The sequence below is a fragment of the Bombina bombina genome, chromosome 5 (genome assembly GCF_027579735.1).
Source record: "Bombina bombina isolate aBomBom1 chromosome 5, aBomBom1.pri, whole genome shotgun sequence".
Classification (NCBI taxonomy): Eukaryota; Metazoa; Chordata; class Amphibia; order Anura; family Bombinatoridae; genus Bombina; species Bombina bombina.
In genome coordinates this window covers 469,632,579-469,647,461 of record NC_069503.1, presented here as the reverse complement: position 1 = coordinate 469,647,461, position 14,883 = coordinate 469,632,579, and the positions used below count along the sequence as shown (strand labels likewise).

At 42.3% G+C, this 14,883-nt stretch overlaps 1 protein-coding gene across 1 annotated transcript in view; it reads right to left on the bottom strand.

The window, feature by feature from the left end:
• KIF15 (kinesin family member 15) overlaps positions 1–14,883 on the bottom strand; it is a 417,226-nt gene that overhangs the window by 209,449 nt on the left and 192,894 nt on the right. The window contains exon 29 of the mRNA XM_053714345.1: positions 11,396–11,539. Within this exon, the coding sequence (XP_053570320.1) occupies positions 11,396–11,539 (144 nt within the window). The remainder of the gene's footprint in view (positions 1–11,395; positions 11,540–14,883) is intronic.

The following is a 14,883-nucleotide window of genomic DNA, read 5'->3' as shown; positions in this document are numbered from 1 at the left end:
AAAACTTCAAAGCACGGACCACGTCCAGATTATGTAAAAGACGTTCCTTCTTTGAAGGATTAGGACACAATGATGGAACAACAATCTCTTGATTGATATTCTTGTTAGAAACTACCTTAGGTAAAAACCCAGGTTTTGTAAGCAAAACTACTTTATCTGAATGGAAAATCAGATAAGGAGAATCAAATTGTAAAGCAGATAACTCAGAGACTCTCCGAGCCGAGGAAATAGCCATCAAAAACAGAACTTTCCAAGACAAAAGTTTAATATCAATGGAATGAAGGGGTTCAAACGGAACCCCTTGAAGAACTTTAAGAACCAAGTTTAAGCTCCATGGGGGAGCAACAGGTTTAAACACAGGCTTGATTCTAACCAAAGCCTGACAAAAAGCTTGAACGTCTGGAACTTCAGCCAGACGCTTGTGCAAAAGAAACATAATTTATGCTTACCTGATAAATTTATTTCTCTTGTAGTGTAGTCAGTCCACGGGTCATCCATTACTTATGGGATTATATCTCTTCCCCAACAGGAAGTTGCAAGAGGATCACCCAAGCAGAGCTGCTATATAGCTCCTCCCCTCACATGTCATATCCAGTCATTCGACCGAAACAAGATGAGAAAGGAGAAACCATAGGGTGCAGTGGTGACTGGAGTTTAATTAAAAATTTAGATCTGCCTTAAAAGACAGGGCGGGCCGTGGACTGACTACACTACAAGAGAAATAAATTTATCAGGTAAGCATAAATTATGTTTTCTCTTGTTAAGTGTAGTCAGTCCACGGGTCATCCATTACTTATGGGATACTAATACCAAAGCTAAAGTACACGGATGAAGGGAGGGACAAGGCAGGAACTTTAAACGGAGGGAACCACTGCCTGAAGTACCTTTCTCCCAAAAATAGCATCCGAAGAAGCAAAAGTGTCAAATTTGTAAAACTTTGAAAAAGTGTGAAGTGAAGACCAAGTCGCAGCCTTGCAAATCTGTTCAACAGAAGCCTCATTTTTAAAGGCCCAGGTGGAAGCAACAGCTCTAGTAGAATGAGCTTTAATTCTTTCAGGAGGCTGCTGTCCAGCAGTCTCATAGGCTAAAAGTATTATGCTACGAAGCCAAAAAGAGAGTCGTTCCTTCTTTGAAGAAGGGTTAGGACACAATGATGGAACAACAATGTCTTGATTGATATTCCTGTTAGAAACTACCTTAGGTAAGAACCCAGGTTTAGTACGCAGAACTACCTTGTCTGAATGAAAAATCAGATAAGGAGAATCACAATGTAAGGCAGATAACTCAGAGACTCTTCGAGCTGAGGAAATAGCCATCAAAAACAGAACTTTCCAAGATAACAGCTTAATATCAATGGAATGAAGGGGTTCAAATGGAACGCCTTGCAGGACGTTAAGAACTAAGTTTAAGCTCCACGGCGGAGCAACAGTCTTAAACACAGGCTTAATCCTAGCCAAAGCCTGACAAAAAGCCTGAACGTCTGGAATTTCTGCCAGACGTTTGTGTAGAAGAATAGACAGAGCAGAAATCTGTCCTTTTAACGAACTAGCGGATAAGCCCTTTTCTAAACCCTCTTGTAGAAAAGACAATATCCTAGGAATCCTAACCTTAACTCCATGAGTAACTTTTGGATTTGCACCAATACAAATATTTACGCCATATCTTATGGTAAATTCTTCTGGTAACAGGTTTCCTAGCCTGTATTAAGGTATCAATAACCGACTCCGAGAAGCCACGCTTTGATAGAATCAAGCGTTCAATCTTCATGCAGTCAGCCTCAGAGAAATTAGATTTGGATGGTTGAAAGGACCCTGAATTAGAAGGTCCTGCCTCAGAGGCAGAGATCATGGTGGACAGGACGACATGTCCACTAGGTCTGCATACCAGGTCCTGCGTGGCCATGCAGGCGCTATCAGGATCACTGATGCTCTCTCCTGTTTGATCTTGGCAATCAGTCGAGGAAGCATCGGAAATGGTGGAAACACATAAGCCATGTTGAAGACCCAAGGGGCTGTCAGAGCATCCATCAGCACCGCTACCGGGTCCCTGGACCTGGATCTGTAGCAAGGAAGCTTGGCGTTCTGGCGAGACGCCATGAGATCCAGATCTGGTTTGCTCCAACGATGAATCAGTTCTCCACGCCTGGGATGTAGATTGCTGACAGGTGGCAAGAGTGAGACTCTGCCCAGCGAATTATCTTTGAGACTTCCAACATCGCTAGGGAACTCCTGGTTCCCCCTTGATGATTGATGTAAGCCACAGTCGTGATGTTGTCCGACTGAAATCTGATGAACCTCAGAGTTGCTAACTGAGGCCAAGCTAGAAGAGCATTGAATATTGCTCTTAACTGCAGAATATTTATTGGGAGGAGTTTCTCCTCCTGAGTCCATGATCCCTGAGCCTTCAGGGAATTCCAGACTGCGCCCCATCGTAGAAGGCTGGCGTCTGTTTTTACAATCGTCCAATCTGGCCTGCGAAAGGTCATCCCCTTGGACAGGTGGGGCCGAGAAAGCCACCATAGAAGAGAATCTCTGGTCTCTTGGTCCAGATTTAGTAGAGGGGACAAATCTGAATAATCCCCATTCCACTGACTTAGCATGCACAATTGCAGCGGTCTGAGATGCAGTTGCGCAAATGGTACTATGTCCATTGCCGCTACCATTAAGCCGATTACTTCCATGCACTGAGCTACTGACGGGTGTGGAATGGAATGAAGGGCACGGCAAGCATTTAGAAGTTATGATAACCTGGCCTCCGTCAGGTAAATTTTCATCTCTACAGAATCTATAAGAGTCCCTAGGAAGGGAACCCTTGTAAGTGGTGATAGAGAACTCTTTTCCACGTTCACCTTCCACCCATGCGACCTCAGAAATGCCAGAACTATCTCTGTATGAGACTTTGCATTTTGAAAACTTGACGCTTGTATCAGAATGTCGTCTAGGTACGGAGCCACCGCTATGCCTCGCGGTCTTAGTACCGCCAGAAGTGAGCCCAGAACTTTTGTAAAGATTCTTGGAGCCGTAGCTAACCCGAAGGGAAGAGCTACAAACTGGTAATGCCTGTCTAGGAAGGCAAATCTTAGGTACCGATAATGATCCTTGTGAATCGGTATGTGAAGGTAGGCATCCTTTAAGTCCACAGTGGTCATGTACTGACCCTCTTGGATCATGGGTAGGATGGTTCGAATAGTTTCCATTTTGAATGATGGAACTCTTAGGAATTTGTTTAGGATTTTTAAGTCCAAGATTGGTCTGAAGGTTCCCTCTTTCTTGGAAACCACAAACAGATTTGAATAGAATCCCTGCCCGTGTTCCGTCCGCGGAACTGGGTGGATCACCCCCATTAGTAAGAGGTCTTGTACACAGCGTAGAAACGCCTCTTTCTTTATTTGGTTTGCTGATAACCTTGAAAGATGAAATCTCCCTTGTGGAGGAGAAGGTATTAAGTCCAGAAAATATCCCTGAGATATGATCTCAAACGCCCAGGGATCCTGGACATCTCTTGCCCAAGCCTGGGCGAAGAGAGAAAGTCTGCCCCCCACTAGATCCGTTTCCGGATAGGGGGCCCTCTCTTCATGCTGTCTTAGGGGCAGCAGCAGGTTTTCTGGCCTGCTTGCCCTTGTTCCAGGACTGGTTAGTTTTCCAGCCCTGTCTGTAACGAGCAACAGCTCCTTCCTGTTTTGGAGCGGAGGAAGTTGATGCTGCTCCTGCCTTGAGGTTACGAAAGGCACAAAAATTAGACTGTTTGGCCTTTGATTTGGCCCTGTCCTGAGGTAGAGCATGGCCCTTACCTCCCGTAATGTCAGCGATAATTTCTTTCAAGCCGGGCCCGAATAAGGTCTGCCCTTTGAAAGGAATATTAAGCAATTTAGATTTAGAAGTCACGTCAGCTGACCAGGATTTAAGCCATAGCGCTCTGCGCGCTTGGATGGCGAATCCGGAGTTCTTAGCCGTAAGTTTGGTTAAATGTACAACGGCATCAGAAACAAATGCGTTAGCTAGCTTAAGTGCTTTAAGCTTGTTCATAATTTCATCCAATGGAGCTGTGCGAATGGCCTCTTCCAGAGACTCAAACCAGAATGCCGCCGCAGCAGTGACAGGCGCAATGCATGCAAGGGGCTGTAAGATAAAACCTTGTTGAACAAACATTTTCTTAAGGTAACCCTCTAATTTTTTATCCATTGGATCTGAAAAGGCACAACTATCCTCCACCGGGATAGTGGTATGCTTAGCTAAAGTAGAAACCGCTCCCTCCACCTTAGGGACCGTCTGCCATAAGTCTCGTGTGGTGGGGTCTATAGGAAACATTTTCCTAAATATGGGAGGAGGGGAAAAAGGCACACCAGGTCTATCCCACTCCTTGCTAATAATCTCTGTAAGCCTTTTAGGTATAGGAAACACGTCAGTACACACCGGTACCGCATAGTATCTATCCAACCTACATAATTTTTCTGGAATTGCAACCGTGTTACAATCATTCAGAGCCGCTAATACCTCCCCTAGCAATATGCGGAGGTTCTCAAGCTTAAATTTAAAATTAGAAATCTCTGAATCCAGTCTCCCTGGATCAGATCCGTCACCCACAGAATGAAGCTCTCCGTCTTCATGTTCTGCAAATTGTGACGCAGTATCGGACATGGCTCTCACATCATCAGCGCGCTCTGTCCTTAACCCAGAGCTATCACGCTTGCCTCTTAATTCTGGCAATTTAGATAATACTTCTGTCATAACAGTAGCCATGTCTTGCAAAGTGATTTGTAAGGGCCTCCCTGATGTACTTGGCGCCACAGAATCACGCACCTCCTGAGCTTGAGGCGAAGGTACTGACACGTGAGGAGAGTTAGTCGGCATAACTTCCCCCTCGTTGTCTGGTGATAATTTCTTTGCATGCAAAGACTGACTTTTATTTAAAGTTACATCAATGCATTTAGTACACAACCTTCTATGGGGCTCCACATTGGCCTTCATACATAGTGAACAAACAGATTCATCTGTGTCAGACATGTTTAAACAGAATAGCAATGAGACTAGCAAGCTTGGAAAATACTTTTCAAATAAATTTACAAGCAATATAAAAAAACGCTACTGTGCCTTTAAGAAGCACAAAAAGCTGTCACAGTTGAAATAACAATGAACCAAATTAGTTATAGCAACCAAATTTTCACAGTAAATGTATTAAGTTAGCAAAGGATTTCACCCACCAGCAAATGGATGATTAACCCCTTAATACCCAAAAACGGATAACAATTTAATAATTAACGTTTTTATCACAGTCAAACACACTGTCACAGGTCTGCTGTGACTGATTACCTCCCTCAAAATTAATTTTGAAGACCCCTGAGCTCTCTAGAGACGTCCTGGATCATGGAGGATGAAGTAGGAAGATTGTGACTGAATTTTTAGTGCGCAAAAAAGCGCTAAAATAGGCCCCTCCCACTCATATTACAACAGTGGGGAAGCTCAGTTAACTGTTTCTATGTAGAAACAAAAGTTAGCCATGTGGTAAAAATCATGCCCCAATAAGTTTTATCACCAAGTACCTCACAAAAAACGATTAACATGCCAGTAAACGTTTTGAACATACATTTTAAAAGTTATGAAGTGTTATTAATAAGCCTGCTACCAGTCGCTTTTACTGCAGTTAAGGCCCACACATTACTTCAGTATTAACAGTATTTTCTGAGTCAAATTCCATTCCCTAGAAAAATACTTCAGTATACACACACTCCTCAGCCTAATACCAGTCGCTACCACTGCATTTAAGGCTGAACTTACATTACATTGGTATCAGCAGTAATTTCTCAGTCAATTCCATTGCTTAGAAAAATAATTTACTGCACATACCTCGTTTGCAGGGGGGCCCTGCATGCTATTCCCCTTTTCTGAAGTTACCTCACTCCTCAGAATGTGCGAGAACAGCCAGTGGCTCTTAGTTACGTCTGCTAAGATCATAGAAAACGCAGGCAGATTCTTCTTCTAATGCTGCCTGAGAAACAAACAGCACACTCCGGTGCCATTTAAAATAACAAACTTTTGATTGAAGAAATAAACTAAGTTTAAAAACACCACAGACCTCTCACAACGACCTATCTTTAGTTAGGTTGCAAGAGAATGACTGGATATGACATGTGAGGGGAGGAGCTATATAGCAGCTCTGCTTGGGTGATCCTCTTGCAACTTCCTGTTGGGGAAGAGATAGAATCCCATAAGTAATGGATGACCCGTGGACTGACTACACTTAACAAGAGAAATAGACAGAGCAGAAATCTGTCCCTTTAAAGAACTAGCTGATAATCCTTTTTCCAAACCCTCTTGGAGAAAGGACAATATCCTAGGAATCCTAACCTTACTCCATGAGTAATTCTTGGATTCACACCAATAAAGGTATTTCCGCCATATCTTATGGTAGATTTTCCTGGTGACAGGCTTTCGTGCCTGTATTAGGGTATCAATGACTGACTCTGAGAAGCCACGCTTTGATAAAATCAAGCGTTCAATCTCCATGCAGTCAGTCTCAGAGAAGTTAGATTCGGATGATTGAAAGGACCTTGTAGTAGAAGGTCTTGTCTCAGAGGCAGGGTCCATGGTGGAAAGGATGACATGTCCACTAGGTCTGCATACCAGGTCCTGCGTGGCCACGCAGGCGCTATCAAGATCACTGATGCTCTCTCCTGTTTGATTTTGGCAATCAGTCGAGGGAGCAGAGGAAACGGTGGAAACACATAAGCCAGGTTGAAGAACCAAGGCGCTGCTAGAGCATCTATCAGTGCCGCTCCTGGGTCCCTGGACCTGGATCCGTAACAAGGAAGATTGGCGTTCTGGCGAGACGCCATGAGATCCAGTTCTGGTTTGCCCCAACGATGAACCAATTGAGCAAACACCTCCGGATGGAGTTCCCACTCCCCCGGATGAAAAGTCTGACTGCACCCCAACCAAGAAGGCTGGCATCTGTTGTTACAATTGTCCAATCTGGCCTGCGAAAGGTCATACCCTTGGACAGATGGACCCGAGATAGCCACCAGAGAAGAGAATCTCTGGTCTCTTGATCCAGATTTAGCAGAGGGGACAAATCTGTGTAATCCCCATTCCACTGACTGAGCATGCATAGTTGCAGCGGTCTGAGATGTAGGCGCGCAAATGGCACTATGTCCATCGCCGTTACCATTAAGCCGATTACTTCCATGCACTGAGCCACCGAAGGGCGCGGAATAGAATGAAGAACACGGCAAGATTTTAGAAGCTTTGATAACCTGGATTCTGTCAGGTAAATCTTCATTTCTACAGAATCTATCAGAGTCCCTAGGAAGGAGACTCTTGTGAGTGGGGATAGAGAACTCTTTTCCTCGTTCACCTTCCACCCATGTGACCTGAGAAATGCCAGAACTGTCCGTATGTGACTTGGCAATCTGAAAGTTTGACGCCTGTATCAGGATGTCGTCCAGATAAGGGGCCACTGATATACCTTGCGGTCTTAGAATCATCAGAAGCGATCCCAGAACCTTTGTAAAGATTCTTGGAGCTGTAGCTAACCCGAAGAGAAGAGCAACAAATTGGTAATGCCTGTCCAGAAAGGCAAACCTTAGGAACCGATGATGATCTTTGTGAATCGGCATGTGAAGGTAAGCATCCTTCAAATCCACTGTGGTCATGTATTGACCCTCCTGGATCATAGGTAGGATAGTCCGAATAGTTTCCATTTTGAACGATGGAACTCTGAGGAATTTGTTTAAGATCTTTAGATCCAAAATGGGTCTGAAGGTTCCCTCTTTTTTGGGAACCACAAACAGATTTGAATAAAAACCCTGTCCCTGTTCCGTCTGTGGAACTGGACAGATCACTCCCATAATTTGGAGGTCTTGCACACAGCGTAAGAATGCCTCTTTCTTTATCTGGTTTACAGATAATCTCGAAAGGTGAAATCTCCCTTGAGGGGGGGAAGCTTTGAAGTCCAGAAGATATCCCTGAGATATGATCTCCAACGCCCAGGGATCCTGAACATCTCTTGCCCACGTCTGGGTGAAAAGAGAAAGTCTGCCCCCTACTAGATCCGTTACCGGATAGGGGGCCGTTCCTTCAAGCTGTCTTAGAGGCAGCAGCAGGCTTTCTGGCCTGCTTGCCCTTGTTCCAGGACTGGTTAGGTTTCCAGCCCGTCTTGGATTGAGCAAAAGTTCCCTCTTGTTTTGTAGCAGAGGAAGTTGATGCTGCACCTGCCTTGAAGTTTCGAAAGGCACGAAAATTAGACTGCTTGGCCTTTGATTTGGCCCTGTCCTGAGGAAGGGCATGACCCTTACCTCCAGTAATGTCAGCAATAATTTCCTTCAAACCAGGCCCGAATAGGGTCTGCCCCTTGAAGGAAATGTTAGACTTTAGAGTTACGTCAGCTGACCAAGATTTAAGCCATAGCGCCCTACGCGCCTGGATGGCGAATCCAGAATTCTTAGCCGTTAGTTTAGTCAAATGAACAATGGCATCAGAAACAAAAGAATTAGCTAGCTTAAGTGTTCTAAGCTTGTCAAGTATTTCAGTCAATGGAGTAGCTGTCTGAAAGGCCTCTTCCAGAGACTCAAACCAGAACGCTGCAGCAGCAGTGACAGGCACCAATGCATGCAAGGGGCTGCAGGATAAAACCTTGTTGAATAAACATTTTCTTAAGGTAACCTAATATTTCATTCATTGGATCTGAAAAAGCAAAACTGTCCGACAGGGATAGTGGTACGCTTTGCTAAAGTAGAAACTGCTCCCTCCACCTTAGGGACCGTCTGCCATAAGTCCCGTGTCGTGGCGTCTATTGGAAACATTTTTCTAAAAATCGGAGGGGGGGAAAACGGCACACCGGGTCTATCCCACTCCTTATTAATAATTTCTGTAAACCTTTTAGGTATTGGAAAAACATCAGTACACACCGGCACTGCATAGTATTTATCCAGTCTACACAATTTCTCTGGCACTGCAATTGTGTCACAGTCATTCAGAGCAGCTAACACCTCCCCAAGCAATACACGGAGGTTCTCAAGCTTAAATTTAAAAGTAGAAATTTCTGAATCAGGTTTCCCCGAATCAGAGATGTCACCCACAGACTGAAGCTCTCCTTCCTCAGCTTCTGCATATTGTGACGCAGTATCAGACATGGGCCTTAAAGCATCTGCGCGCTCTGTACTACGTCTAACCCCAGAGCTATCGCGCTTTCCTCTGAATTCAGGCTGACAGGGTATTATCCATGATTGCCGCCATGTCCTGCAAAGTAATCGCTATGGGCGTCTTTGATGTACTTGGCGCCATTTCAGCGTGAGTCCCTTGAGCGGGAGTCAAAGGGTCCGACACGTGGGGAGAGTTAGTCGGTATAACTTCCCCCTCGTCAGAATCCTTTGGTGATAATTCGTTTAAAGTGAAATCAATACATTTAGTACACATTCTCCTATGGGGTTCCACCATGGCTTTTAAACATAATGAACAAGGAGTTTCCTCTATGTCAGACATGTTTACACAGACTAGCAAGCTTGGAAAACACTTTAAATCAAGTTAAACAAGCAATATAAAAAAGTTACTGTGCCTTTAAAAGAAACAAATTTTGCCAAAATTTGAAATAACAGTGAAAAAAAGGCAGTTAAACTAACAAAATTTTTACAGTGTATGTAACAAGTTAGCAGAGCATTGCACCCACTTGCAAATGGATGATTAACTCCTTAATACAAAAAACGGATTAACAAAATGAAAAAAAAACCTTTTTAAACAGTCACAATAACTGCCACAGCTCCACTGTGGCTTTACCTTCCTCAATACACGACTTTTGAAGCCTTTTGAGCCCTTCAGAGATGTCCTATAACATGCAGGGGACTGCTGAGGGAAGCTGAATGTCTGTTTGTAATTTTAAATGCGCAAAAAAGCGCTAAAATAGGCCCCTCCCACTCATATTACAACAGTGGAAAGCCTCAGGAAACTGTTTCTAGGCAAAAAATCAAGCCAGCCATGTGGAAAAACCAGGCCCCAATAAGTTTTATCACCAAAGCATATATAAAAACAATTAAACATGCCAGCAAACGTTTTATATTGCACATTAATCAGAGTATATACCTCTGATAGCAAGCCTGATACTAGTCGCTATTAAATCACTGTATTTAGGCTTAACTTACATTAATCCGGTATAAGCAGCATTTTCTAGCAATTCCATCCCTAGAAAAACATAACTGCACATACCTTATTGCAGGATACCCTGCACGCCATTCTCCCTCTGAAGTTACCTCACTCCTCAGACATATGTGAGAACAGCAGGGGATCTTAGTTACTTCTGCTAAGATCATAGAAAACGCAGGCAGATTCTTCTAAATGCTGCCTGACAACTCCGGTACCATTTAAAAACAACAAACTTTTGATTGAAGAAAAGACTAACTATATTACACCACTTTCCTCTTACTACCTCCAGCTATGTTGAGAGTTGCAAGAGAATGACTGGATATGGCAGTTAGGGGAGGAGCTATATAGCAGCTCTGCTGTGGGTGATCCTCTTGCAACTTCCTGTTGGGAAGGAGAATATCCCACAAGTAATGGATGATCCGTGGACTGGATACACCTTACAAGAGAAATAATGTATTTTTTAACACAAAATATAAAATAAAATGGTTATGGTCCAATTCAGCATTAAAATGTCTGTTAGTGGTTAGAGAAACTTAAATATTAATTAAGCTTAAGTTTTTTTCAAGATCTCCTCCTCTATTTTTTTTTTTTAATTTTCTCAAGGCCCAAGAATTGCAGACATGCTGGTTTTTGACCAAGACATTTCTTAAAATGTAGAAGGATCCTGACTTGTGTGAATCAAGTGTAAGTATCCACAGCATCCCACGCTGTACCCAAAGAATATTATCACAAACGCTACCTGTATTCAGACCGATACCAGTTGCCCGATCAGCTGAGATCAATCAAGTGATCTTAACTCATATGGTGTGAATGTACAATGCCTAAGTGCTGGGAGACCCATAGTCTGTCTGGAATGTTCCTACTCTGCTCTATACCGTCTTATACAGACTGCAGGTGCCTCAATCAGAGGTTTGGTAAGGTGATTTGTTTCCGTGGACTGTTCTTTGTTATTAAGCCGTGCGCTTATTAGTGAACTATTCTTTTTTTTTTTTTACCACTTTTTCTGTTCCCACCTGGATGTTTAAGAACTGATTTTCTTTTACTTTGATTTCTTTTTTTTGCCGGTTAGCGTTTCATTTATTAGGCTTGAGGCCACAACCTGTTTTTACATTATTATTAAAATATTTAATATGAGCAAATGCTCCTTTTTTGTGTGTTCTTTGGCAACTGGAAAAAAAAACACTTTCAGATCATTTTGCAGGATAATATATGATTAGCAACCAACCAAGTCTGCTAATGATTGTGTTTAATGTTTACTGACATACCTTAAGCCTTAGTATCTCTTCATTCTTTGCTCTTCGTTCTTCATTAAGCTCTGAGACTAGCTTGTCCAAATTAGCATTCATGTTTTGTAGCTGTATTAACTCAGGCTGATATATCAACTGATTACCAACTGGAGTTTTGGGAGTCTGCAAAGAAAAACAGTCTCAACACAGTGCATTTTCAAGATATTGCACAGTAAAATATTTGGAAAAGAAATTCTATTAAGATTCCATACATAAAGAAAAATAATTTGCCCCAGAAGTGCATACGAGTTGTTCCATATACAAGCCCTAAAAACAATGATTTAGTACAGGACTATCAGAATTTAACAGCAACACAAAGATATCAGGACCTGTGTGCGTGAGTGAAAAAATAAGTTACTCAGACTTGATTTTGACCAGCTGTGTTCAAAAACAGATAGTGAAATCATGTCTGTAGCCATCAGAACTGGATTCAGCACCCTAGATTTAGTATATTGTTAACCAATAATTTCAATGTCATTCAAAGTCAGGTCTTATAAACAGTGTGCAAAGTTTTGTTTTTTATATTTCAAATTCCCAACTAGACAAATTGAACTCTTAAGGGGATATAAAGCAGTGCTCCTTTAGTAAGCAGTCATTCAAAATCTTGTCTATAAACAGTGTGCCAATTTTTTAAAATATCAAATTCCCAACTAGAAAAATTGAACTCTTAAAATGGAAATTAAACACTAAATACATTTTATATGCACAGTATTGAGGTTATTCTCCGCCTCCTGTTAGTTATGGATGCAACCATGTTGAAATGTATCTTTTATTGCATTCCAGAGGTGATGTGTTTGCACATGTGCAGTAACTCCTTCACATACCTGCAGTGCAACCTAAGTTCTAAAGTGGCAGCACCCATAATAAGAGGGAGGTGCATGAAATCTGTTTTTAAGAAAGATTAAAAAAAAAAAAAAAAAAGGTAGGAAAAGTAATAAAGAGCAAAAAATATAGGAGCCGGGAAAAAGATGTGCCACAAAAAAAACAAAAAAAACCCCACATCACCAAAACAGGGTGGGGTCTCGTGAACTCTTGCAACCATGAAAATCAATAACAGGTTAGAATAACATATGTTTTCCATGATCCATTACTCCTATTTACAATTTTTCCATAAGGAAACTAAATCCAAATCCCTCAAAATAAAGTACATATATTTTTTTATTTGTTTCCCTCCCTCTATGCACTTAAAAACAACCAACCAGACAGTTGTAACTCAATAAGGGTAAACAAAATATATGCTTACCTGATAAATTATTTTCTTTCCTGGCATGGAGAGTCCACAAATCCATTCTAATTACTAGTGGAAATTCAACTTCTTGCCACCAGGAGGAGGTAGAGAACACCCCAGCAAAAGCTTTAAAGGGACAGTAAACCTACCAAAGAATGTTATATAATTCTGCAGAATTATATAACATTAGCTTTTAAAGCAAAGGACTGCAGAGATTTTTTTACTACGAAAATGTAATTTTACAGAACGCCGCTCCTGGCTCTGCTGAGAGGATCTGTTTTTTCGATAAGTGCATCACGGACACGCTGTCTAGTCACAGTCGGCCCGATCACGCTATTAAACTCAATGTAGTTTGCTCCCGCTACCAGACCGGTAGCGAGCTACATTGAGTTTAATAGCGTGATAGGGTGCACTGTGACTAGACAGCGTGCCAACGATGCGCTTAGGAACCAAAAAGAGACCCGCTCAGTAGAGCCAGGAGCGGCGTTCTGTAAAATTCAATTTTCGTTGTAAAATATCTCTGCAGTCCATTGCTTTTGAAACTTGGCGCTAAGCTAATGGTATATAATTATATAACATTTTTTGGTAGGTTTACTGTCCCTTTAAGTATCCCTCCCACTTCCCATAATCCCCAGTCATTCAGCCGAGGGAATACTGAAAGGGAAGAGGAACACCAAGGGTATAGAGGTGCCTGAAGTTTTAGAAAAAAACTAAAATTATAAGTGGACTTGATGTTAAACAAGGGCGGGTCGTGGACTCTCCATGCCAGGAAAGATTATTTATCAGGTAAGCATACATTTTGTTTTCTTTCCAATGGCATTGAGAGTCCCCAAATCCATAATATAAAATATGAAAAATGCATGTAACGAGGACCAAGTGGCCGCCTTGCAAATCTGCTCCACAGAAGCCTCCTTTTTTCTTCTTTTTTAAAGGGCCCAACGAATGACACTCCTCAATCAAAAGGAAAGAGTAGTTGACGTGGCCTTCTGGACATTGTGTTTGCCAGCAAATATCACACAAAAAAAGGCAGAGGACTGACAAAAATCGTTAGTAGCCTGGAGATAGAATTTTAGAGCATGAACTACATAAAGGTTGAGTAGCAGACGTTCTTACTGAGGAGGATTAGGACGGAATGACAATGTCCAGATTAACATAGCAGTCCGAAATCACCTTAGGAAGAAATCCCAATTTTGTACGAAGCACAGCCTTATAAGCAAGGAAAAAGAAAAAGTGGGTTCACACTGTAGAGCAAAAAACTCTGAGACTCTACAAGCATAAGAAATAGCTTAAAAAAACAACAAAAAAACACAAAAAAAAACTTTCCAAGACAATAACGCAATATCAACCGAATGCATAGGCTCAAACGGAGCCTGCTGCAGAACCCAAAGAACAAGATTAAGGCTTTAGGGAACAGCAACAAGAGCAAACACAGGCCTGATTCTGACCAGGGCCCGAACCAAGGACTTAACATCTGGTAAATTGGCGAAACGCTTATGCAATGGAACAGAAGTGGCAGAAATTTGACAGGTCAAGGAACTCCAAGATCCTCCCTGCAGGTAGCCATTAGCTACTGAAGAGATGTATTCTGAGTGGAATTAATAAACCAGACTGACCTCAGAAGAGGCCACGCTATCAGAGCATAGGGGATTGATTTCAATTTTAATTTATAAATAGGGAGGACGGACTCCCTAGGAGACTAGGACCCCAAAGAGCTCCCCTGCCGAAGGGCTGGCTCTAAAGTCACAATTTCTCAAAATAGACTTAAAAAAAAAGCATGAACCTTGAGACAGATAGTCTTGCCAGAGTCACCAGAATAGATAAGGTCTCACGACAGGTTGTCTAGAACTATCCTCAGAAAAGACAGAGTGACTCCGATCCATAGTCTGAGAATACATAACTGTATAGATCTCAGAAGAAAATATAAAAAAAAAAATACCCAGAGCTGCTGGGGAACAGACCAATGACAGAAGAGAAGACAATCGCTCTCGATATGAAGTCAATGATCGACACGAAAAAACAGACCCCAGAAATTGGCACCAAGGAATCTTGTTCACATCACACCTTGAGAATAGGAACATGAAGGAAATATTCCTCCGGACTATGGAGGTCATAAAGTAACCCTCCTGGACTAAATAAGGATGGAATAGTAAACACCAACAGCACAGCAGGGACGTTCTTGGAGTCCACCTGCCTGGTATTGAACTTAGGTCTCCAGGTTCAGAGTCCAGATAGCTCTGTC